Source organism: Chionomys nivalis, chromosome 2, assembly GCF_950005125.1.
Source record: "Chionomys nivalis chromosome 2, mChiNiv1.1, whole genome shotgun sequence".
In the NCBI taxonomy this organism is placed as follows: domain Eukaryota; kingdom Metazoa; phylum Chordata; class Mammalia; order Rodentia; family Cricetidae; genus Chionomys; species Chionomys nivalis.
The window spans coordinates 58,877,766-58,902,331 of NC_080087.1; the positions used below are offsets into that span (position 1 = coordinate 58,877,766).

At 43.6% G+C, this 24,566-nt stretch overlaps 1 protein-coding gene across 1 annotated transcript in view; it reads right to left on the reverse strand.

Moving 5' to 3' along the window:
* Positions 1-24,566, reverse strand: part of Crybg1 (crystallin beta-gamma domain containing 1) — a 195,187-nt gene that overhangs the window by 19,504 nt on the left and 151,117 nt on the right. Inside the window, exons 5-13 of the mRNA XM_057762700.1 lie at positions 24,227-24,274; positions 24,024-24,142; positions 20,567-20,726; positions 17,786-17,925; positions 8,294-8,420; positions 5,942-5,977; positions 4,726-4,883; positions 3,568-3,694; positions 3,333-3,478 (exon numbers count right to left, since the gene is read on the reverse strand). Of these exons, the coding sequence (XP_057618683.1) occupies positions 3,333-3,478; positions 3,568-3,694; positions 4,726-4,883; positions 5,942-5,977; positions 8,294-8,420; positions 17,786-17,925; positions 20,567-20,726; positions 24,024-24,142; positions 24,227-24,274 (1,061 nt within the window). The remainder of the gene's footprint in view (positions 1-3,332; positions 3,479-3,567; positions 3,695-4,725; positions 4,884-5,941; positions 5,978-8,293; positions 8,421-17,785; positions 17,926-20,566; positions 20,727-24,023; positions 24,143-24,226; positions 24,275-24,566) is intronic.

Sequence of the window (24,566 nt, forward strand, 5' to 3'; positions counted from 1 at the left end):
ATAGAATGAAATAAACAACAGCTATATAAACAGAGGACAGTGGGCGAGCCTGTCTGACTCACTCAAATGGAAGCAAGGAAGTGCATTAAGCCATGGCCTGACTTAGAGAGGAAAGCATTCTTCTAACACCTGGTTAATTCTCCTCCAATTGTGGGCAAAGAGGGAAGAAACCCAAACACCCAGAGCCAAGTCTCTGTGGGACCTACTTAGTCTACTTATATGTGGGACTCTTACAAAAATCCCCCAGTGGCCTTCTCAGATGGGTTCTATACCTCTGAGTCATTACTGTTGTGTAGAAGGTGGGCAGGCCGCAGGGGACAAAGAGAAGCCTGCTGGAATGACACCTTAGAATTAGGGCAGAGGACAACTACCCTTCTGTGGAAGAGTGAGGGAAAAAAATTAAAACAAGAACACCTGCTTTTGTTTATTTATTTAGGTTCTCACTGTATCCCTGGCTAGCCTAGAATTTGCTATGTAGACCAGGCTAGCTTTGATCCCTTTGCCACTGCCTCCCTCAGTGCTGAAATTAAAGGCCTGGGCCACCACACTGTGGTTATTTTTATCTATACCCTAGGAATATTTTGTTTTACTCTTACTGTTGAAAAGTTAGCCCAGCTTTCCCTGCTTTGTCAGGAGCACAGCACAGAACAGTAAGCAGTCGTTTATGGGAATTCTTCTGCACTCTCTAAGAGCTCCAGGGAGATACAGATAAGAATTTCAAAAGCTTTGTTCTGTCTGGGCATGGTGGCATCCATCTGTAACACCCCATCCATCTCCCATCCCCAGTTTCCACACCCACCCCACCCACTGCACTGGGAAGGACTTTGAAGCAAGAAGATTGGTTCAAGGCTAGCCTGGGTCATATAGCAAGACTATGTCTCAAATAATAAAAAGCAAAACAAAAGGTTGCTTCCAACTTTGAATCTTGTGATAAGAAAATATAAATAATAAAAACCACAAAACAAAAATTAGGTTGCTTATTTACCAGTAAAAATAAGGCCATTAAAATAAAACCATTTTTCTTTGAAACTACTAAAAAATAAATAGGCCAGTCACCGTCCCTCAAGTGGCACACCCTGCACGGCTGGCACAGTGCCATCTCCTCCAGTCTTGTCTGAGTACAGATGAGGAGCTCCCCTCTCTGCTCTGCATTCCCAGTGTTGAATCCCTGCCTCCCGCAGCAGGGCTTGTGCTCCACATAAAGGCTGCGTCTTCTCTGAGGGCGCGGCAGACCTCAGTAAGTATCTGTCAATGACAAACTGAATGGAAATGAAGAAGCAACTGACCTCAGTGGATACGGAAGCCCTTCTACATCCAACAAATTTAGGAGGGTGTGTGTGTGTGGGGGGGAGAGAACAACCATGCCTCCTTTCTACTTCCCCCAATACCAAACCTCAATTTCTACATCAACAAGAAAAGCCTCATCCAGAAAATACAGCTGAAAATGACTATAAATGTAAACATAAAAAAGCCCAACATCCTATTAAAGGAAACTGATTTCAAGCAAATGTGGTAGATAAAGAGAAAAAAAAAAAACAGGCTTGGAGCACAGTTAGCACTGTGCTAATAGTTAACCAACATCGACATCTACCCAGTGTCCTTCAGCTTCCTCTGCTAGGCAGATAACCAACTGGCCTGGGACTAATGAACAAATATACCTGGTGCGTGTCAAAACCCATGCCTGTTTTTCTGGGACTCACCATAATTCTTTTCAGACACAATTAGCTGTGAAGGCATTCTGGAGTAATGCAGAGCCACCACACCATTTTCAGTGGCTTCTGCCATATGTGCAGATGACTCCTGCCTGTGGTAGACAGCCAACAATGACCATAAAATGCCAGAGCTACAGAACAGGTCCCACAGACAGCATTTCCTGCTAACATTGGGATCCAGCGGTCACTGATGTCATTCTGCCTGGTCACAAGAAACAGCTTACACAAAGATGCAGTGACTAGCAACAGAAGCACATTCTACCTTAGACATGTGTCAGGTATGTCAGGCTCTTGGGGAGGCCTCAAGAAATGTAGTAGGGCTGAGGCTAGCCTGACTCAAGCAGGCTAACACCAACCACTTTCAACAGAATCAATGTCAACTTTTCCCATATGTTCATTTAATAACTTTCTCACTTAGCAGAAATCAGAAGAGACACCACCTGGCATCTGTCTTTCTGATGCTCCTGGGCAGTCACACACTCCAATCATACCCACTGTGGGACTGACCCTAGGGATGGGCAAGTCATAGTGGCACAGTCTTCTCTCTAGTTCAGATATGTACTAGTGATCCACACCAAGGAAGCAAATTCAAACCTGGAAGCTGAGCATGCAATGAGTTCAGAAAACAAAAGCCAAATGTGGCTGAAGGCTACCAGGTGAAGAGGGCTCGCCTAAGGTGAAGCCACAGAAGCAAGCCCGGACGAGACAGGTTCTGATGATGCTGTTTGTTTGATCCCTAATATCAGTCATGCCTGCAGTAAAATAATTTTGTGTTTGGTCATTGTCATTGTTACTGTTTTCAGACAGAATCCTACTATCTCATATAGGCTGGTCTTGAACTCAGTGTTTTTGCTCCCACCTCCTGCGTGCCAAGATTAAAGGCCTATGTGTTGAATGCAGAGAGTAAAGGCCTGTGCCACCACCATGCCTGGCCTGAAACCACAAACCTTCTCTAGGACTTTTCATTTGTATAAGCAAATGAGTTCTGTTCTTATCACCCAGGCCGGCAAGTTTGATCAGTCACTTCTGGCTCAGAGTCAACTCCCAGTAGAAACTTGGAGGGGCATTAGTAAAAGTTCCAGGGCCATAATTCCAGCACTTGGGTGGTGGGGGGTAGGCAGATCCCAAGGTCTGGTCACCTGCGCTTCACAACCAGGCTCTCTCGAAAACAAAACAACAAGCACGAATTGCTAACTCTAGGTAGACTGAACAATTGTTTTTGTGTCAAAATACTAGTGAAGAAACTTTAGCAGGGTTGGAACTCTAGGAAAATCTAATGGGACTTTGTCCTAACCTCAAGGTCAATGTTAGCTTGCTCTCTTATTTGCTTCCCATCGTGAACAACCAACCCATTTAGAGAAAGGGCAGCAGGCCTGCATATTTCTGCTATGACACCCAAAAGTCTGCTGTAGGTGGAAAAGAAAAGTTATGTCAGCATATTTTTGAAACCTTTATAAAAATGGCACAGCTGTAAATATCAAGTGGCTGAATTAATGCTTACCTGTCAGATATTTACTAAGGACCAATTCTGTGTCACAGACTCTATTAATTTAATTAATTAATTAACAGCAATCCGAGTGACACCCAAGCTTAGAATCTCAAATGAATTACTTCACTTACACGCCATTTAGCACATTGATTGATTGTGTCTTCACTCCATATCCGGTCTCCTTTAAATTAGCAACAATTCCTAAGACATCAATACTGGAGCCTTTGGAGCCAAAGTTCTTCTCACTGTACATTATCATGTGAGCATTTGAAAAATCCTATTTAAAAAAAAGATTCAAATTCAGAGCATAGCCATTTATCATACGAAAAAGAACACAAACTAGCCATCTGCTTCTCTTTAACTTACACTTAATATTGGCCGCAGAGACTGAAGTTCTCCACTGTATCCTCCCCAGTCTTTCCAGTCCCTGTATTCTCCTTCTTCTAGCAAGTACTGATGGCCAGTGAAGCCACACTTCTCATACGCAACCCACCTGCCAGAGAAAGGACACAAGCAGCTTTTCAGACATTTAAAATCTTTCCCACACGACAGTTTTACTGACAAAAGTATAAAATTAGGTGTGAATTGGTGTAACTATCGAAACTCTCTAAATTTAAAGATGATAGCATACAAATTTATGTTTAGTGAGAATTGTTTAATGTTTAAGAGAATTTTTTCAGAAAATACAAGAAACACATTAGAATTCTGTAAAGGAGTGTAGTGTATGTGTGTGTGTGCACGCGTGCATTTGTGTATGTGTGTGTATCTAGTAAGAATTCAAATGAGGGGTTGGGGAGATGACTCAACAGTTAAGAGTACTTGCTTCTCTTGCAGAGGACCCAGGTTAGGTTCCCAGCACCCACACGGCAGCTGAGAACTGTAACTCCAGTTTCAGAGGATCTGATACCCTCTTTTAGACTCCTCGGACGGACACTGTACTGCATGCATGCAGTGCACAGACATACATGCAGGTGAAACACTCATACACATAAAATAAAATAAAGAAAACTTAAAAGAGAATTAAAATGAAACCCAGCAAGTAAAATGACAAACTTTCTTCAAACAGTAATGAAAATACAAATTTTTGCCTGTTTCCAGGGCAACTTCAGTATACACTTCTACAAGAAATGTGCAAGGTCTATAAAATCCAAAAAGATGATAAAAGTTGGAAAGAAAATTAATGAATAGTTCATTAGTTTGGAACATAAGATTTTAAAAATCAATCTGAGTGGCTGATTTTCTCAGCCTTGCATCAGACTCCCCACAGCATCCAGCCAGCCACTTTCTCCAGCCCAGTCCACAGCAGACAGAGAGAACATGAGCACTGCTGAAATCCACCAGACCTGCTAGGAAAGTAGCTGGACGCTGGGGCTGTCGTGTGATGCCCGAGGAGTTCAATTCTCACTACCCCTTACTCCCCACAAAATATCACTATAGTATAACCAAGAATAATGTCTCAGGGTGGGCACATTTCCTGCTTCATTAAGGAGAAGAGAAAGCCTTACCAGTCACCCGTCTACTTACACGCCTCTTAGGACTTTCATGGACCCCACCGAAGTAAAGGGCAGCCGGTCATTTTCAGTCGTTTCTTCTGTCTCACCTCCCTCCGCGACAAAACTGCACATCTCTGTTTCTAGCTCCATACACCTTCCTTCAAAGGAGGGCTTTTCATAAATAATTACCTGCAATAGAAATGAGATAGATATAGCAATAATTTGGGAGAAGATAAATAGCTAAGCATTGAATCTGCCATTCAATAGCATTTACTTGGGCTAGGAGTGTGGGGTGTGCCTCTGTGGTAGAGCACTTGCCAACATATGTGAGACCTGGGTTTCACCCACACACACACACACACAGAAGACACAGTCACAAGCACACAAACAAACAAGCTGAGCATGGTGGCACAGGCCTGGAACCCTAGCACTCAGGAGGGTGAGAAGGGAGGATGCCAAGTCCAAGGCCAGCCATGGGCTACATAATAAAGACTGTCTGGAATCAACAAAAACAGCCAGCAAGATGGTTTGGCAGGTGAAGGTTGAGTTCAGTCTTCCCAGATACACTTGGTGGAAGAAGAGAGCCAACTCTCACCAACTTATGACCTTGACTTTCACACTTGACATGTCACGTGTTCCAACACACCAACACACACATATACACAAAACAAACAAATGTAACTCAAAATAATAGTAATAGTAATAATAAAAATAACACTAAGTCCTGGAACGCAAATTAAATCTTTAAATCATATTTTAAAATTAACTACATAAGAACCTACTAGTAAAGTTAAACAAAAGTCATTAGGCATCCCTTCCCCCTCCTTCCACCCATAGCGTGGAACACTCCAAAGCCAAAGTTGAAAAAGATACTAAAGAGCCAGAGAATCCTAAAGTTGATTTAAAAATGAGAAACAACCATGTTATCAAAGTGCATGGTACAGGTGTAGGAACACAATAGACAGTAGGGGATTGGCTCAAAGCCTTTCATCTATTGCTCCGTGGTTAGCAGATCCAACCACGGATGGTAAAGTTAACACAACAGTGACCTTGGAGGCCATGCTAGGATAGCTGGTACCCTTAGCCTCTTCCAGCAGGTGATGCTGGGGTGGTCCTCTGGCTGCAGTAGAGGGAGGTTTACAGGGAAGTCACATTAGGGATGCATACTCGGAGAGAGTAGAATAATCTCTCTTTCCTACTCCCTGACTTCCCAACACACACTGTCTCTTTCTCTCCCCACTTATTACCTTGGGATCTGTAGGGTATTCAACTTTACGGCCACCCTGAAAAGAAAAAAAAAGCACAGTAAAAAAAATGATTTCCACTGACGGTGTTTACTAGAATCACAGCAGTTGGAGTACACAGTCTGACTACTTTCTGGTGTGTTTTAATTTACATGAGACGATGCCATAATTATCGAATGGAATGAAGGTAGGAGACTCTCCAGAGCAGAGACTAACATAGTGCGCTAAGCTGAGTGTGCACACCTAGCATGCGCTTTTGTTTTGCTTTTGTTTTGTTTTTCAGAGGACTGAGAAATTGAAGCCAGGGTCTTGCAATGTTAAGCAAACCCTCTATCACTGAGCTACATCTAAGCTCCTTGGTTTATTTGCTTTGTGTTGTTTCTTAAATTTTCTGATACAATTTTAATTTGTATTTCAGCAGTCAGTGCTATTTTGTTTCTTGTTCTTTTGAGACAGGATCTCACTCATCATGAAGATCAGGCTAACCTCAAACCTGGGATCTTCTTGCCTCAACCTCCTAAAACTCCTCTTTCTTATCTCTCTTGCTAAATAACCCTAAGGCTCGACACATCTATAACTAAACATCCCCCAGGAAGAGCTCCACCTTCTGCACATGCATGGGCTGGTCCTTTAGTAGGGCACAGGTTTGACTGGCGTCTTCAGCGGGGCACAGGTTTGGCTGGCATCGCCACCACTCCCTTTGGTTCCACTCCCAGCAGCCCCACCCCTTTGTATTTCCTGCCCGACCCCTGGAGGCATCTGACTTTGCAACCAAATAGCCTCCAAAAGCATCGAAGTTCACACAGTGAGGAATAATAAGACAAACTATTAGGTAACACTTAAAACATCTTAAAAGGACTGGGATTATTACCGTCTTATAATAAAAAGGAGGTATTTTTGTTGTTATAAAAAAGCTAGGGGCTGGAGAGATGGCTCAGAGGTTAAGAGCATTGCCTACTCTTCCAAAGGTCCTGAGTTCAATTCCCAGCAACCATATGGTGGCTCACAACCATCTATAATGGGGTATGGTGTCCACTTCTGGCCTTCAGCCATACAGACAGAATATTGTATACATAATAAATAAATATTTAAAAAAAAAAAAAAAAAAAAAAAGCTAAAGTCGGAGAAGAGAGTATTACATAAAAATACTAGACAGGCGACAGTCAGTAATGGGTAAACTGGAAGACGGTCTACCAATCTGTCTTCCAAAGATCCTCAAATGGCCCAGATAAACTGAAATCAAAAAGAAGCAGGGTAACTCAACCAGACCTTACACAACAAATGGAGCACCATCTTAAAAACTCATCTTTCGGGGGCTCCATAAATGTCAGAGTTTTGAAACCATCAAATTGCTTTTTACGCTTGGAATAACCCTTTCGTGCATTCCCAAAGCTAATAAAACCAGGTTCTTTGAAAGTGGATTTAATTTTAGAAAAAAAAACAAAAGCCTCAAGTCATCTCCATTGAAATCTGCAGATAATCAAATTGAACGTTTTATTAGAAAGGGTAAATAAAACTGAGATAAAAATACCTTTCTAAATTGGTCTCAGACTGGCTCTGAAGACACCTGCAAAGTGGAATTCAACAAGCGAGTTCACAGCAGGGGCCTTACTCTCTGGTGTTCAGTGAGCACCTAGCGTCATGTGGCACACACCACAGCCTGGTGTGGCAGCCTCATCCCGCCTAAAGCCTTCTTTCCAGCAGAACAGCCAGAGACCAAGGCAAATACGGCAACAAGGAAAAGGAAGCATGGGTCCCTTCTAAGCAAAAATCTTGAGAGGGGAAGTACTGGAAATCTCACCACGCCCCTTCTGTCCCTCCTGGCAGTACCACTGGGCTGGCCCTCAGCATGTCCTGCCCAGCTCTGAGTCTGCCCTGGCCCCCAAATGCATTCTCTGCCAGCTCTAGCTACAACAATCCTGCTGCATTCTCGGCCAGCTCCAGCTATGACAACCCTGCTTCTGTTTAAGACTCAGCTTCACTTACCAGAAAGTTTTCTAGTTATGCACCTGCCCTGCCTCTCCTCTCACTAACTGGAGTTTTATTCACCATTGTTCCCATTTTCTATAAATATTTCATGCACGTATTGGGCCTGCTCTTAGCTGAAACTTGGCACAGACATCTCCTCTGTGAAGCAGAAGATATCTTCAGGGCAAAGGGCATAGTCTTGTCCCCTTTCCTTAGCTGTGGAATTGGGTGGGTTTTTGCTTCTATTAGTTCTGTGCAGCATAGGGCTCATCTATATGTGTCATATATGCAGGTAAAGCCATAAAAGCTAGGTTTGCTGTTCAGAGTCACAGCTGGTGGATTACAGAGTCGCTGCCTTCAGAACACCGAGTTCAGTGCCATGATTACCATTTTCAGAGGCCGCATGGATCCAATGTATGCTTCTTCAGTGTCCCAGATGGATAAGTCCGGGTATTCGCCGGGCTCCAAGATGAAGGGGACACCTTGAAATCCAGGTTCTTCGTAGATCAGCCACCTAAATGACCATCACAGAATCAAAGAAGCAGAAACTCAGGATTTATTTCTGGTCTGTCCTATATGGTCCACAGGACCCCTCTGACAGAGGAGGGCAAGAACCACAGTTGTGTGGTGTGCCCCCTGGCCTATGACTTCCTCTTTGCTGGCTTTGCCACTTATTTAGGCCTTATTATAACTACTTTTCCATGTGAATATCTCTGTCACCTAGTTAGAGACCCCAAGTCAAGCCATTTCAAGCTTTGTTTTATATTAACATTTCATTCCTAAATACTTAATCATTTCTCATGGTGTCAATTTTTAACAGCTGACCCCTTCCAAAAACTTACATGAAAGGCTGTCTAGAATCCTGGCTAGTCTTCACAACAGTGCAATCCGGGAGGGAATGCTCTTGTCCCTATTTCACAAGTGCGGTTTTAAATCACTTGCCACAAGGCAGGGTTGCTGCAAGCTGGCCCCAACCCCCACTCCCTGTCATCTTTTCACAGTTGGTTTTTCCCATTCATAATCTGCTCACAGTCACCGTGTACACACCCTCACTGTGAGCACCACTCAGCACACACCACTGTCCGCCAGGCTAAAGGTCCAGGGGCTGCCTGTCCCCAGGCAGCAACGCCTTCTGAGTTCTTGATTCTCCTCTTGCAGGTGTTGCAATTCCATGTTCTTGTATTGGGCGTGTCTACTGTCCCTTCTGCTCTGGTCAGGGAATGGCAGCCCCACCTTCCCCTGATCTCAGTCCAGAGGAGTATAAAAGCATGCCCACTGGAGCTAAGTGCGTGTCTCTGGGAAGGTGCAGCTCTTGCAGAAGTGATTGCACTGTGCAGATGTTACTGTCCCTCCGGAAACACAGACTGGCCTCTCCCTCTCTTCCTCCTTCTGCCTGATCCCAGCCCCACACAGGGGATAACTTAGCTAGTCTGCTTGAATCACTCTACCAACCACACTGCGTTCCCAGATGCTGTGCCCCGGAGGGGGAGCTCTAAATGAAACCCTTCACAGCAAAGCAGGCTCTGAGGGCGGAGTCGCTTGCTCTTGCTTCTGACTTTGGTCTAACACCCTATTTTAGTGAAAGTCTGTGTTAAAGATGCCCTTGGACCTTCGTTAGACTAATTACCCAGAGATTTGCCACCCAATTCCTGCTAAAGATCTGTCAACAGGTGCACAAAAGCCTAGGCGGCCCAGTGGCACACACAAAAGCCTAGGTGGCCCCGTGGCACACACAAAAGCCTAGGCGGCCCAGTGGCACACATGTGTGGAGATCAAAGCTGATCAACAGTGTCCTAGGTCAGATTAGTCACAGAGGAAGGGGGAAAGAGTGGAAGAGCAAGATGAGGCCCGGGTGGTGGGGCTCCTGACATGCTCGGGCGTTCTAGCTCTACCTCGCAGAAATGCACTCAGCTTATACAGTCTAGATTTTTAGTGCTTTCTCTTCAGAGCAAGTTAATTAGGGGGGAAAGGAGCCTGTCTTTAAAACGCCCATAATACCTCTAAGCCAGAAGGCAGCGGGCTGACGGGACACTCTAGCTTCCTATATCTACACCACAATAGCCAGGAAGACACATGCATTCCTGAAGCCCAAAGCTGGTTGGGCATGCCACACACAAACTTTTTGATTTGGCCAAGGAATGGAGGTTCTGCAGACAATGCTGTTGAGTCTGATTCCCTTACAAGTGGATGGTTCTCATAAACAGCATGTGTGGCTCATGTAGTAACCCTGAAATTTTAAAATGATTTAAAAAAAAAAAAGATTTAGTTATTTACGTACACTGATGTTTTGCCTGCCCGTATGTGTGTGAGAGGGTACCAGATCTCCTGGAACTAGAATTACAGAGAGCTGTGAGCTGCCATGTGGGTGCTGGGAATTGAACCCAAGTCCTCAGCCAGTGCTCTTAATTACTGAGCCATCTCCCCTGCCCTAAACTCATGTTCTCAAAGCAGCCTTCTCATGAGGGTTTTCCTTCTTTGGTTGAACTATAACGGGTCTGTTCATCTAACACTGCCATTTTACCTTTCTCGAAGCACACAGGCTAGTCACATGGCCACTATAGAAGGTGGGGGACCCTGCTAGAAGGTAGAACATAAAAACTGGTGAATCTGCAAGACTGTCCTGAAGAGTCCTCTCTCAGTGAGCCAGCGCTAGAGACCTTCTGAGTAACCGGGACGGACATTCACATATGCCAGGTGCACTGGGGGATCTGAAAACTCATGCACAGGGCTTCAGGAGAGCAGGGAAATTTCTTCAGGTAATGCCATTTCTGTTTCTAAAGAAATGTTTTTCCTTTCCTATTGTACTTAGGTAATGAACTTAACTCATTAGAAAACTATGGTTCAGAGTGATATCAACTATACTGCCAAGAAGCATGGGCTTATTTTTCTTTTTAGAATGTGCATGAATGTTTGCATAAAGAACATACATGATGAATATGCATGAATGTATGCATAATAAACATACAATAAATGTGTATGAGCGTAAGCATAAAGAACATACATGATGAATGTGCGTGAATATATGCATAAGGAACATATACGAATACTGCTAAACAGTGGCCACTGATCTGTATATTAAAATATGTGTTATCATTCCTTTAGAAATACCATTTAGTTCCATAAGAAAAATCTGTTTTATTGTGTGTGCTTGTTTTTAGAACAAGGAACTAGTAGCTGACCACCTAGCAGGCAAAACTAAACCAAACATGCCCCGTTTGGTCCTAGGAGATGTGGTTGAACATAAACACGGGCCTGATATTTATGAAAATTAACTGAAGGTTAAGTATGAGGTTATTCAAAACTTCTGAATAATTCCGCAATGGGGGAAATGTGGGAAAGCGCCTCACTAACTAGGCAAGCAAACTTGATGTCATCAGTAGGCAGGTGGCTATTTTGTCATGTGTTGATACAGCATAAATGCGTGGCACCACCTCATATGAAGTACCCTTGCCAAAACTGTTCACCATAAATCTAACTGTACCTTTGGACCTAACCCTTCATACAGAGATCATTTAGACAATATAGACCATAAAAGGATCAGGAGAAAATAACTACTCAGAAAAGCCCATGCTCTAAGACAGCTGGCTGATGCTCTTAAAAGCCTGTCTTGTCCTGTACCTAAGACTCAGGGATGATTGCAGAGGACGGGGCAGAAAGATTGTAAGAGCCAGAGGAACAGGGAGTTTGCTGTGAGATTGAATCTTCTGGGAATTTCAAAGAAGCTACAACCATGAAATCTCATTAGCATATCTGCCTAAGCAAGACATGAACAACACCAATAAACATGCTAGCACGGAAGGGTAAGTTTATAAGGTCCCCACCCTAGACTTAGGACTACAAACAACTAAGGAGTGCTGAGAGTGGGAGAAAGGCTTCCCTAGGGAAGAGCCCCCAAATTGGTTATCCAATCCAAATGGTCAGCCCCCAAACAACACAAACATACACATATAAGCAGCACTGTACAGACAGAAAAGGTTGTATTTATATATTTAGAAATACATATTTGTGCATGTGTGTGTGTGCACGTGTGCTTATGCAAGTTTGAACAATTGAAAAGGAATTAGAGGGGGAAAAGGAAGGAAGGAAATAATGTAATTATTTAATTTCAAAAAATTATAAAATAAAAAAAAAAAAAGAAAAGAAACAGGCCCTGCTCCAAAAAAGTCTGGCATAGTTGCATGCTTCTATGGTCCCAGCTCTCAAGGAGAAAGACAGACAGATCCCTGGGCCTCACCACCCTGTCAGTATAGATGACAACTACAGGCTCATGCATGAACAGGCAAGCACACTGGCACACACAGGTGCGCATACTACACAGATTCAAGAAGTCTGGCCTGAGCAGCAAAGAGACTTACAGAGGTAGAAAAAAACAAATGGACTTAAAGGAGGGACTCTCAGTGGAACTTTTTGGGTTAGGGTGAGACTATGTCTCTCATTAAGGTGACCAAGTTAACTTGGAACTCACTTTATACTGCATGTGCCACTATGCCTGGCTCTGGATCCTGATTTAAAACAAAACAAAAACTATAAAAGACAGCCTGGAGGCAACTGGGAAGATGTGGTTCTGGGATGTCATATTTTCATAGGACACAATGCTAATTTTCTTAGGCAAAGTGATAGCTATTATTTCATTATAAAGAGACTTAGACTGAGTCTGTAGGAGCAAAGGAATGAGTATCTGCAACGTACAGTCAACTGACAGGAAAAGATAACAAACACACCTTTAATCCCAGGACTCGGGAGGCAGAAGCAGGCAGATCTCTGAGTTCAGTCTGGTCTACAGAGTGAGTACCAGGTCATCTAGCGCTACACAGAGAAGCCCTGACTCAAGCAAACAAAAGCAAACAAATGAGATAACAAACATGGGAAATCGAGCAATCACTGAATCTAGTGGATGATAGGCAGGCATTTCCTGAACTATCCTGCCTGGTGTTTGAAAGCCCATGTAATAAATGGGTACTAATATAATATGTTCCACAGTAGAACACATGTAGTTACTATGACAAAGCAATGAAAAACACAAAAGTACAGGCAAGCCAATGGATGTGTGTAGTCTTAGCAGAGTTGTGTATGCAAAGTTGGGGAAATAGGACCAGAACAAGTGTCAGAGTTCTGTAACAGAGCTGGGAGTCTTGAGGCGGGTGGCAGACTCACAAGGGTTTGTGCCATTACTAGGCTCCAGACTAGCATATAGACATATGTTCTTGTTGATGGCAGACATCCTTCATGGTAAAAATAATAAGGCACATTGGGCTAGTGAAAAAATAGTCCCTCCACTTCAAAGCGCTGGAACTCTTCAACTAACATTAACTTTAGTCCAGACAAAGCAGTCAGCCTGCCTTCCTTGCTTGAACCATCTGCTCCCTATGGAGTTCTAAAATTCTTTGTTTTTATTAACATAGACCCTAGAGTTATGCAAGCCTGTTCTTGCCTCAGGGAGGATGGGTGCTGCTATTAGCCAGTCACTAAAGCGAAGGTTTAGAAATCATTCATAAGCAACAGAATTTGAAAGGCAAATTTAGTGAAAAATAACTCAATTCTTCAAGAAAGAATCTGTTAAGGCCAATTGCATCCTTACACATGTGCAGAGGAACTTAATCCAGAGTGGACAGGCCCAGGAACATGTTTCCTAATGGGATCCAGAAGCCCCTGCCCCTCTAGGGCCCAGAGCACGGGTGTACCAACAGCCGCAGAATGAGGAGTGCCTGCTAGCAGGTAAACCCTCCCACCCTGGCTGGGTGTGGTGCCTGGGGAGGACTGGGTGAATACAGAGAGTAAGTCACATACAAACAATCCTATCAGTTCACCCAGACTTCCTTGCTCTATAAAAGCATTAATGTCTGAGCTCGCCAACTAAGCTCAGTAAGCTGGACTTTGAACAATCAGAGGCGGCTTTCAGGAGGCCCCGGCACAGAAACGAACAGTCGAACGGGACGTCCAAAGGCAGTGGTCATAAAGATGCTTTCTTCTGCTAGACTCACACATTTTCTCCCAATCTCCCAACATAAAAGTACCTAAGGCACATAAAGTCTTTTTGAAACCTCAACCTCATCCACTGGCCTTCGGGATCTAATGGGGTACCTAATTGAAAGCAAGCTCAATGGTCATTTTCCCTTTTAAAACTTGCTTTTATCTGCTCTACACACTGAATCTTTTCTCTGTGCCGCAGCGCTGGGGGCCAACCTCCAGGTCTAATGCTGAATTACACCCACAGCCCTTTCAATACTTCTCTAAGTGGAGCACTCCCAAGTGCTCCCCGCAACCTTTCCCTGCAGTCCAGGCCTACACTTCCATACACTTCCATTTACCTCCTGCCCCTCATGTGAACTCGGAGTGGATCTCAGATTTAACCTGTCCAAAACAACTGAATTCCACTCTCCCTCCCACACCATTTCTGCAGATCTCCATCTCAGACCAGGCCAGCCCCAGCCCCCTGCACCTCTCTAAAACTGATCAGCAAACACTGTCAGTTCTGCCTTTAAAAGAGTCTTTATCCAGTGACGGAGGCAGATTCAGAGACTCAGGGCTAAACATTGGACTGCCCACTGGGAGTCCTGCCGCGGAGAGGAAGGAGGGGTTGTAGGAGCTAGGATGTCAGGAACACTGCAGGAACACCCACAGAAATGACTTGCCTGGCTCACGGGAACTCACAGAGTCTGAACCAACAACGAGGGAGCCTGCCTGGAACTGATCTACGCCCTCTGCATATATAAGACCGTTGTATAGCTTGCTCTGCAGTGGGAGCAGGGGTTGTCCCTGGTGCTTTGACTGGCTCTTAGGAGCCAAATTCTCATGCTGGATTGCCTTGCCCAGCCTGAATACAGGGGGAGGTGCTTGATCTTATGGCAACTTGATACGCCAGGCTTGCTGATGCATAGGGGAGGCCTGCCTTTTCTTTTCTTTTCTTTTCTTTCCTTCTTTCTTTTCTCTTTTCTTTCCTTTCTCTTCTCCTTTCTTTCTTTGGTTTTTGTTTGCATGTTTGTATTTCAAGACAGAGTTTCTCTGTATAATAGTGCTGGTTATTCTAGAACTCACTTTGTAGACCATGGACCTGCCCCTTTCTGACCAAATATGGAGGAGGAGAGGATTGGGTGTGGGGCAGGGGAGGGAGGAGAGAGAAAGAGAAGGGAGGGGAGGCTGCAGTTAAGATGTAAAATAAATAAATAAAAACAAAAAATTGTATTTCAAGCCTCATCACTTTCTGCCATCATCATCTCTTGCCGGCAAGACTGGAATTGCCTCCAACCATTTTCCTCTCTCTCCTCCCCTCTTGACAGTCTCTTTCTATAGGGCAGCCAGCAATCCTCAATTGTGCCCTACTAAGGGCCCTTCACTTGATGACAAGCCATCACCATGCCTTCCCTGCTGTTCTCTTACTTATGGAGAGGAGGGAATACACCTCTCAAAATGCCATATTCAAATTTAACCACTGGGAGGTACTAAGACAGAGGATCATACAGGAACTTCAAGAGGTAATTCAGTCAGATTTAGTCAGGGGGCCTCTTTCTCATGAATTCACCCATTCAGGGACTACAAATGGGTTATTTCAGTGCGGCTGTTACTGTAGCCAGGCTGGCTGTTTCTTGTGCACACCCCTCTGCCCGCACATTGGCACAAAGCCCTACACTGCCCTGGGACTTCATAGGCCCCACCAGCAGGAAGGCCCTCACTCGATGACTCCCATGCCTTAAACCTGTGAGCTTATAAACTGTATTCCTCCTAAGCTCTCAGCATGTGGTATTTACCATGGTCACAGAAAATGAACTAAGACAGAGCTGTTTCCTAAGAGAGGGAACAGGCAGGGAAGGAGCACACTTGGCTGCTGGGGGCTGGGGGGAAGGCGCTCATTCTTAACCTGTCTACTGGATACTTCTTTTATTTCAACTGTACACTTACCTACTGATGTGGGATTCCCCTCTGTATGCTGTGAATACCATTGGTTAATAAAGAAACTGCTTTGAGCCTATAGCAGAGCAGGGTAGAACAGAGCTAGGCAAGGAAAACTAAACTGAATGCTGGGAGAAAGAAGGCAGAGTCTGTGAGAAGCCATATAGCCCCACCAGAGACAGACACCAGAACTTTACCTGGTAAGCCACAGACTCATGGCAACACACAGATGAATGGAGATGGGTTAATTTAAGATATGAGTTAGCCAGAAATATGCTTAAGCTATTGACCAAACAGTATTGCAAATAATATAGTTTCTGTGTGATTATTTTGGGGCTGAGCAGCCCGGAACAAACAAGCCATCTCCTACAACAACCTACTATAATTTTTCTAGGGACACTCAAAAAAAAGAACAAACAGTCATAAAGGTAGCTAATCTATACCTTATCCCCTCCTATAAAGCTGTAGATAAAATGTTATTTGTCTTCTGCTAGAGTACTTCCTATGACAAGAAACTCTATACCTAACAAGGCAATCCACTTTCATTTCAACCATTAGGAAGCCAAAGTCTACTCCTCCAGTGTCTAGCAGCTCTCTTGGGACCACTATGGAACACCACAAAACAAGTGAAATGTCTAAATTTCATTTCTTCGAAGATGGCTGCTATCCACCCCCAAGTCAAAGCCTCCACAGTCACGCTTCCTATGGTGACCTGAATGTTTCAGCTCATGATTCCTGAGGACTAAAAATCAGAGTTTGTGATCTGTAGGTTACTCAGTTCCTCCAATCTACACAATCAAACCACTTCCCCATGATTACAACAATGGCAAACTGAGATTCATAGTGGCCAACAGAGTGCTACGGCATGACTAAGGAGCACTTTCTCATTAGCTCAGAGCTATCTTAGATCACTGTTCAAGACAGACTATGAAACCTTTGGCTGTACATTTCATTCATAAAAAACCTGTCAATGATCTCTGAATATATAGTTATATATAGCACACTACCATTAAACTAATAATGCATTTCAGAAAACTCACATGAAAATAAAATGTTAAAAGGGAAGAGATTTGAGCAAAATGGCTCAGTGGAGTAGATTCCTGATGATCTTAATTCTGTACTCAGGGCCTCTATGTTAGAAGGAGAGAACTGATTCCTGACAGTTGTCTTCCAACTTCCACACATATTCCATAGCATACACGTCACACACATGACACATACATACCATATATACCATAAATAAAAAATAAATTGTAATAACTTTTCTTTCTTTCTTTTTTTTTTGTTTTTGTTTTTGTTTTTCAAGACAGGGTTTCTCTGAAGTTTTGTTTTTTTTTTTTTTTTTCTGAACTCACAAAGATTTGCCTGCCTCTACCTCCTGAGTGCTGGGATTAAAGGTGTGTGTCACTACTGCCCAGCAGTAATAACTTTTTTAAAGAAAAAGATTTTATATAAATTGCCAAGCAATGTTGATAGGGGTTTTTCTAACATTCCAGCAAATACTTTCCACATGCCTGAGGCTTTGAGCTCCACTTTAAGGACCACACGCTCTGTCCTGTGCCTCCACTTTGTATCCTCATTTGCCCTGTCTCAGATATTCCCACTGCCTTCAAAATACTCTTACAGTTTCCTGGGGCTTGTGTAGCCAACACAACAGCATCGTCTAACAGTGGCAAAAGAAATACGTTCGTTCGCCTTGACCCCATCCCACTTGAAATACTGATTACTCAGCTTTGAGTGGCCAGGTTTTTCTGTGATAAGTGAAAAGTCCTACGTGAAAAATGTGGCTTCCATGGCTAGGATATTGCTTAGTGGTGAAGTCCTTGCCTAGGATTAGCCCCAGCGCAGGAAAAGGGGGTGGGTGGGTTGGGGTGATGGCTCAGAAAGTAAAATACTTGCAGGAAAAGCATATGCATGCGGACTAGCATTTGGATCCCCATACCCACATCCGAGGGAGCCTCATTACATCTGTATTGGAAACAGAAGACTTACGTGCCCCAGTGCACTTTAATGGAACATGTCTTCTGCATCACACCGAAGCCTTGCATTTCCTCAGTATCATCAAAGTAGGAATTCAGGAGTCCTAGCCCTTCCGGCTCCGTAAACAAGTCAATCTGACTAATTCTGTAGTCCTGAAAAAATTATACATAGACATATATTACATATATAATAAGTATTTCGTGTGTTGACCTTGTAATACACTCATTATTCTTTCTCTTACAGCTGACTAAAATCTTTATTTAAAAATTCTTCAGATGTGTAAGAGTGCCAAATGTATGTATGTACCACATGCATGCCTTGTGCTGGTGGGGGCCAGAAGAGGGCATCCATCCGATCACCCGAAACTGAAGTTACACAGTCATGAAATGGTCCATGTGGATGCTGAGGACTCAGGTGCTCCTAACTGCTGAGTCATCCCTCCTGCCCCTTAAAATACACGTTGAAAATACACATACAATTCACGGGACACTGCCATTGCATCTTCTCCCCTTCCTCTATACACTCATTACACAACATGGCTCTGTTGGGTCACACATCCTGCTGTGATGACACATCTCGGGGTCATATTCAAGGGCCACCAGGAAGGTACCTTCTTGGCATGTTCCTTGGTCAGAAGACTTTTGGTTCCTTTGCTCTGAAGTCTTGTGGCCCTAGCCTAAGTCTACACTTAGGTTCTTCCCCAAATGGTTTTGTGCCCATAATCACTCCATAGTGACTTTTCTTGACTGTGACTTTGGTTTGTGCTGTTCTTTTGGAGACAAGGCCACACATGCACAGAAAATACAGCCTCTCAGTGGACTACGAATCCCAGTGGTACAATGGAAAGCCACGCATGCGCAGGACATTTTCTCCCAGACGCACCTGGACTTCCCCTTAAAAACGGGGGACGCCTTAACCCTCCCCTTTTTTCCTTTCGTCTCTTCACCCCCGTCCCTTACCTGTTTTTCCCCCCATTAAAGTTTACCCACGTGGGACCCCGTGTGTCTCGTGTCTCCTTCCCAACCCCGCAGAAATAATAACAGTTTGTCTTAACATGTAGAAACAAAAAATACACCCATGACACTTTATAAATCTCTTCATTCTTACCACTGTTTCATGACCTTGGGTGTATCAAAATGTAGGTGTGTCTGCTATAATATATATATTTTATGTGTGTACATATATAACATAAATTACATACCTATAATTTGTATTATATATACATATAACTTATATGTGTGTTATATAAATGTAAAACATATGCAAAATATTCCATTGAGAAGACATGTTAGAATAGTGTTCCTTAGAGCTGGAGAGCTGGGTCAGTGGTTAAGAACACTTGTAGCTGTAGTAAAGGACTCCAGTTCAATTCCCAGTACTGACCTGGAGGTTCCAACACTGGATCATGTGGTGCAAAATACTCACACACATAAAATAATAGTGTTCCTCATATCTTATATGGCTTATCACACTATGTATTCTACTTAAAAATTAAGCTGGCTTTGGTGGTGATGCCTATAATTCTGGGGGCTAGAGACATCCAGAGGCAGGAGGATTGCTGCAACTTCAGAGAGAGCCTGAGCTACACAGCCAGATTGTGTCAACCCCACTAACAGATAAGTAATGATCATCACCTAAGTTGCTTAGAAATGTTGACCAGGGGTGTAGTGGCCTACACCTGTGATCCTAGCACGTGAGGTAGAAGTGTGGGACGATCAGGAAGTAGTGCAGGGCTATCTTAAAGCAAAAGAAACAGTTAGAAAAACTGATCCAGGAAGTTGGCAGCCAAAAGCTGTTTTCCACCCTCCCTCATTGCACCTTAGAACCGTCCACATTTCTCTACTGCACTCTACAACATCTAAGTCTACGGTATAAAGTTATCTCATCTTCCATTTGTAAGATGCCAGACATTATGTGCTTACAAAGGAAGATGTTGACAACACCTTACTCCTGAAAAAATAAACAGGAACTTCTATCCACCTCTGTAAATGAACCTCAAATATCTTAAAAAAATCTGGGGTTTTGTTGTTTGGAGGGAAGATTTATTTGGGCTCAGGGGTTTAAGGATCACTGTTATGGGCCTACAACAAGCCTGAACACCATGGAAATGCTTACAAATAATGCAGGGTCACCTAATGGCAGCCAACCAGCAAAGACACATAGAGAGAGTCAAATAATATTTTTAAAACAACATAAAACCCTTTCTAGATTGCCTTTCCAAAGTGAAATATCCTTAAATGTCTCCAGGAAATCAGAATTTCATGCAGCCATCAAAAACCTAAGCAAGGGACTGGAGGGATGACTCGGCAGTTAGAGCACCTGCTGCAATGCCAGAGGACCAGAGTTTGCATCCCAACTGGAACTCCAGCTCCAGGTATCCCCAAAACCCTCTTCTTGCCTCCATGGACACCTGTGCATATATTTGCAGACACATATGTAGGCACACAGACAAATAAAAAATAAAATAAGTCTAAAGAAAAAAAGCAGGCTGCTCATAGAGAATTCATCACAGCCAGGTTATTCAGCAAAGTGCTCCTTTGGGATGTGAGTGGAAGCCAGAGCGAAATCTTACCGAATAGTTTTATCATGAAAAATATTCAATGATTAGAATGTTTCTTTTCTATTCTAGTTAATTCATGGCATGCAAATATTTACATTATTTAACACATATCCCAAGAGTATCTATCAAATATTTTACCATTTATTTCACAAAATGAGGATTCCCTTTAAGTAAAATTATTTCTGACACCCACATTCCTGTACTGAATGAAGTCTACATTTCCCATAACCAACCTGAACCACATGTCTGATGGAACCAATTACTGCAGGTTTATCAGACTCGGCTTCTTCATCCAAAATATCCTCCATGCTCCAGAGATGAGAGAGTTCCAATTCACCTTCTTCTAGAGCGATGGAGTTCCCTTCAAAATTGGCTTTCTCATACAAAATCCAGCTGAGAACAAAACACAGAACGCTGTTATCCGTCATAGTGAGGCAGGTATGATTCCCTAACCTGGCTAGGCCATATTGTACATAAACTAGAAATAGCATATGCTCTTCCTAAGACTAGTCTCACTAGGTTTTATCAAGCCTCAGATAGTTAGAAATCTATACAGGTGTTTTGCAGAATGTTTGCGTTATCACGGCACATGGTCATGGACTTGATAGTGGAGACGGACCCGGGATCATAGGTGCTCTCTGGGTGAGCTTTCCCTTTACATGTATATTACCACACGTTTCTCTTAAAGGGACTGTGATGTATACAACTGAATCAATGGATACACTGATACAAAGAACTATATATATGTTAACATATATGTACTTTTGAAAGACTCTCCCAGCAACCATACAGTACTAAGAAAAACAGCACAGCAAACAGTGAGGGCTCACTCACACCTTCACAAAGCCAGTAAGTGTTGCTAAAAGGGTTGGGAAGATGGCTCAGTGGCTAAGAGTGAGGATTGCTCTTGCATTTTGACTCCTAGCACCATCTGTTATCTCCATTTCCAGGGGGTCTGATGCTTCTGGACTCCATGGGCACCTGTACTCACATGCATAAGCGCTCACAAATACCCACCGACCCACCAACCTACCCCACACATACATATTATTGGAAAGTAGATCATCAAAACTAGACAAAATGGGTTGCAAAAGAGACAATAACTCTCCTACCACAAACACATTGTCTTGCAAACTTTGTCTCTAGCATAACATCCAGTCTTCTAATCTGACAAGGAAAGGACATTTTACTTTTCCAGTGGATAGCTTCGCTATTTAAAAACACACATTAAAATATTAAATGTCCTCTTAGAAAAGATGTTGCATAACTAGTCAGATGGAGACTTAAAAAGGCATGGCTAACTTTTTAGGCCATAGCCGGATCTGGTGGTATATAATCTGTCACTCCAGCTACTTCAGACGCTGAGCAGAAGGACCACAAGAGGAGCCACCTGGGGCTCCACAGTGAGCCCAAGGCCAGGCTAGTAATTTGGCAAAATGATGTTTCAAAATGTTAGAAGGTAGCTGGGGATACAGCACAGTGGTTGAGTTCTTGCCTCGTCTTGCATGTGTGAGGTCAATGCCCAGATGACTCATGAATGTTTAATGCCTGCCGCCTTGACCTCAGCCTGGTGTGGATGGATATATGCAGTAAAGACAAACATGATATTCTGATTTTGTTCAATGCCCACCGCCTTGACCTCAGCCTGGTGTGGATGTGTGCAGTGAAGACAAACATGATATTCTGATTTTGTTCACAATTGTTCTTCTTTTTTGAACTTCCTATGAATTTCTGAGAAACAACTCAACCAGTAAAAAAAAAAAAAAAAAAAAAAATGTTAGAAGCTGTGAAGGTAGCTAGGCAGTGGTAGCACATGCCTTTAATCCTGGCACTCGGGAGACAGAGGCAGGTGGATCTCTGAGTTTGAGGCCAGTCTACAGAGGTCCAGGATAGCCAGGAAAAAAAAGAAAAAAGGAAGAAACTGCTATAATCTCTCAAAAATTTAAGTTAATGTATCACTGAACTGTCAGAAATTTATTTATCTTTCCCTGGAAATTTGTTTATTTATTTTGGTTTTTCAAGACAGAGCTTCTGGCTACGTGGTGGTGGCACACAGGCAAATCTTTGTGAATTCAAGGCCAGCTTGGTCTACAAAGTGGACAGCCAAGGCTGTTACTGTTACACAGAGAAACCCTGGCTCAGGGGGAAAAAAGGGTTTCTCTGAGTAGTCCGGTTTTCCTGGAACTCATTCTGTAGACCAGATAACTGGTCTTGAACAACTCAGAGATCTGCCTGCCCTGCCTGTCTCTACCTCTCCAGTGCTTGGTTTATTTTATTTACTTTTTAAATAATTGTCTAGGTGTGGTGGTGTATGCCTTTAATCCCAGCATTTAGGAAACAAAGACAGGTAGATTAATCTCTGAGTTTGAGCGAGTCTGGCATACATAGTGAGATCTTATCTCAACTCTTTAAGTTTACTCGCTTTGTATGGGCTTGAGCACAGGAGCTAAGACACGCAAGCGGGTCAGCACTCTTCCAGCATCATGTGTGTCCTAGGACAGGAACTCAGCTCCCCACTGACTAGCTTGTCAGCTTTGTGATGCATGAGCGCATGCGTGTGTGCATGTGTGTGTTTGAGACTAGGTCTTGATACACAAGGCCAGGCTGGCTGGGAACTCTGAGTAACTCTCTTTTAGTTTCCTGAGTGCTGGGATTAAAGACATGGCCACCACATCCAGCTTTGCTTATAGGCTTTAAGATGTTTTAAAAAGATTTATTTATTTTTACATGTTTAGATTTTGTGTTGTGTTTTGCCTGCAAGTATGTCTGGGCATCGTGTGCATGCAGCACCAGCAGAGGTCAGAAGGGGATGTTGGATCTCATGGACCTGGAGGTACTGTGTTGAGTCAAGAGATATGGGTGCTGGGAACCACACCCAGGTTCTCTAGAAGAGCTGTGAGTGCTCTTCCTGCTGAGTCATGGCTCCAGCTCCCAAATGCAATTCTTACCAACCTCATTAGACACTCATGAGTCAAGGCCACATGACGGGCCCCAGTGTACCCAAAGCAACATTACGTGGAGATATACAAAGAGAGTAGGTTTGTTCTACTGTGTTGTTCTGATTTGTTTATCATAAACATATGTCATTTTTCTAATCAAAAACCACGTGTTAGGCACTCGTTTCTTATCTTACTACTAACAATGCTTTAAGTCATTTATGCTGATAAAGACTCACTCATAAGTACGCAGTGAAGTTCAAACAGTAATTGAGAAAGCCAGATTCCTGTGGTAAGCTGCAGCTGCAGGGCACTCTAACATCCACTGTCAGCTGCAGCTGCAGCTGCAGGGCACTGTATCACCCACTGTCAGCTGCAGCTGCAGGGCACTCTCTATCACCCACTGTCAGCTGCAGCTGCAGGGCACTCTTTTTCACCCACTGTCAGCTGCAGCTGCAGGGCACTCTTTATCACCCACTGTCAGCTGCAGCTGCAGGGCACTCTCTATCACCCACTGTCAGCTGCAGCTGCAGGGCGCTCTATCACCCACTGTCAGCTGCAGCTGCAGGGCACTCTAACACCCACTGTCAGCTGCAGCTGCAGGGCGCTCTAACACCCACTGTCAGCTGCAGCTGCAGGGCGCTCTAACACCCACTCTCATGTGCAGCTGCAGCGCACTCTAACACCCACTGTCAGCTGCAGCTGCAGCGCACTCTATCACCCACTCTCAGGTGCAGCTGCAGCGCACTCTTACCATCCTCTGACAACTTTCACAACTATCACCGGAGAGAGGCTCCAAGAGCTGCAATCCTTGATGTCCCCAAACACCTCAATGCACTCATCAGAGACGTCGGGCTCACTGAATATCACGATCTGCAAGAAAATGGATGTTGAACAATTTTGTCTCCCTTTATCAGACCAAGAGAGAACCTGGACCAGAAATTAAAATAACCTTACCTTCCCAGGCCGTGGATTGAGTTTACTGTGTGCACTTCCTCTAAGTGTCTGCAATCAAAGGAACGAGAAGACAGTAAACAATCACAGCATTACAGAGCATCTGTCTTTCTCACCTGAGCTCCCTTTGGTCAGAACAGATTGACTTCACTATTTATCAGTACCAAAGCAGAGGATCTCACTTTAACTCTCAAGTTATGTCAGTGTTCTCTTTGAATTTACATGATTGAATTACAAGATTTTCCAAATGAATTTTCCCTTATAGCTTCTACTCTGTCTAGGGTATTTCCAACAATATTAGAAAATTCAGGGCCCAAAAGTCAAAACTGTGCTTTATATCAGT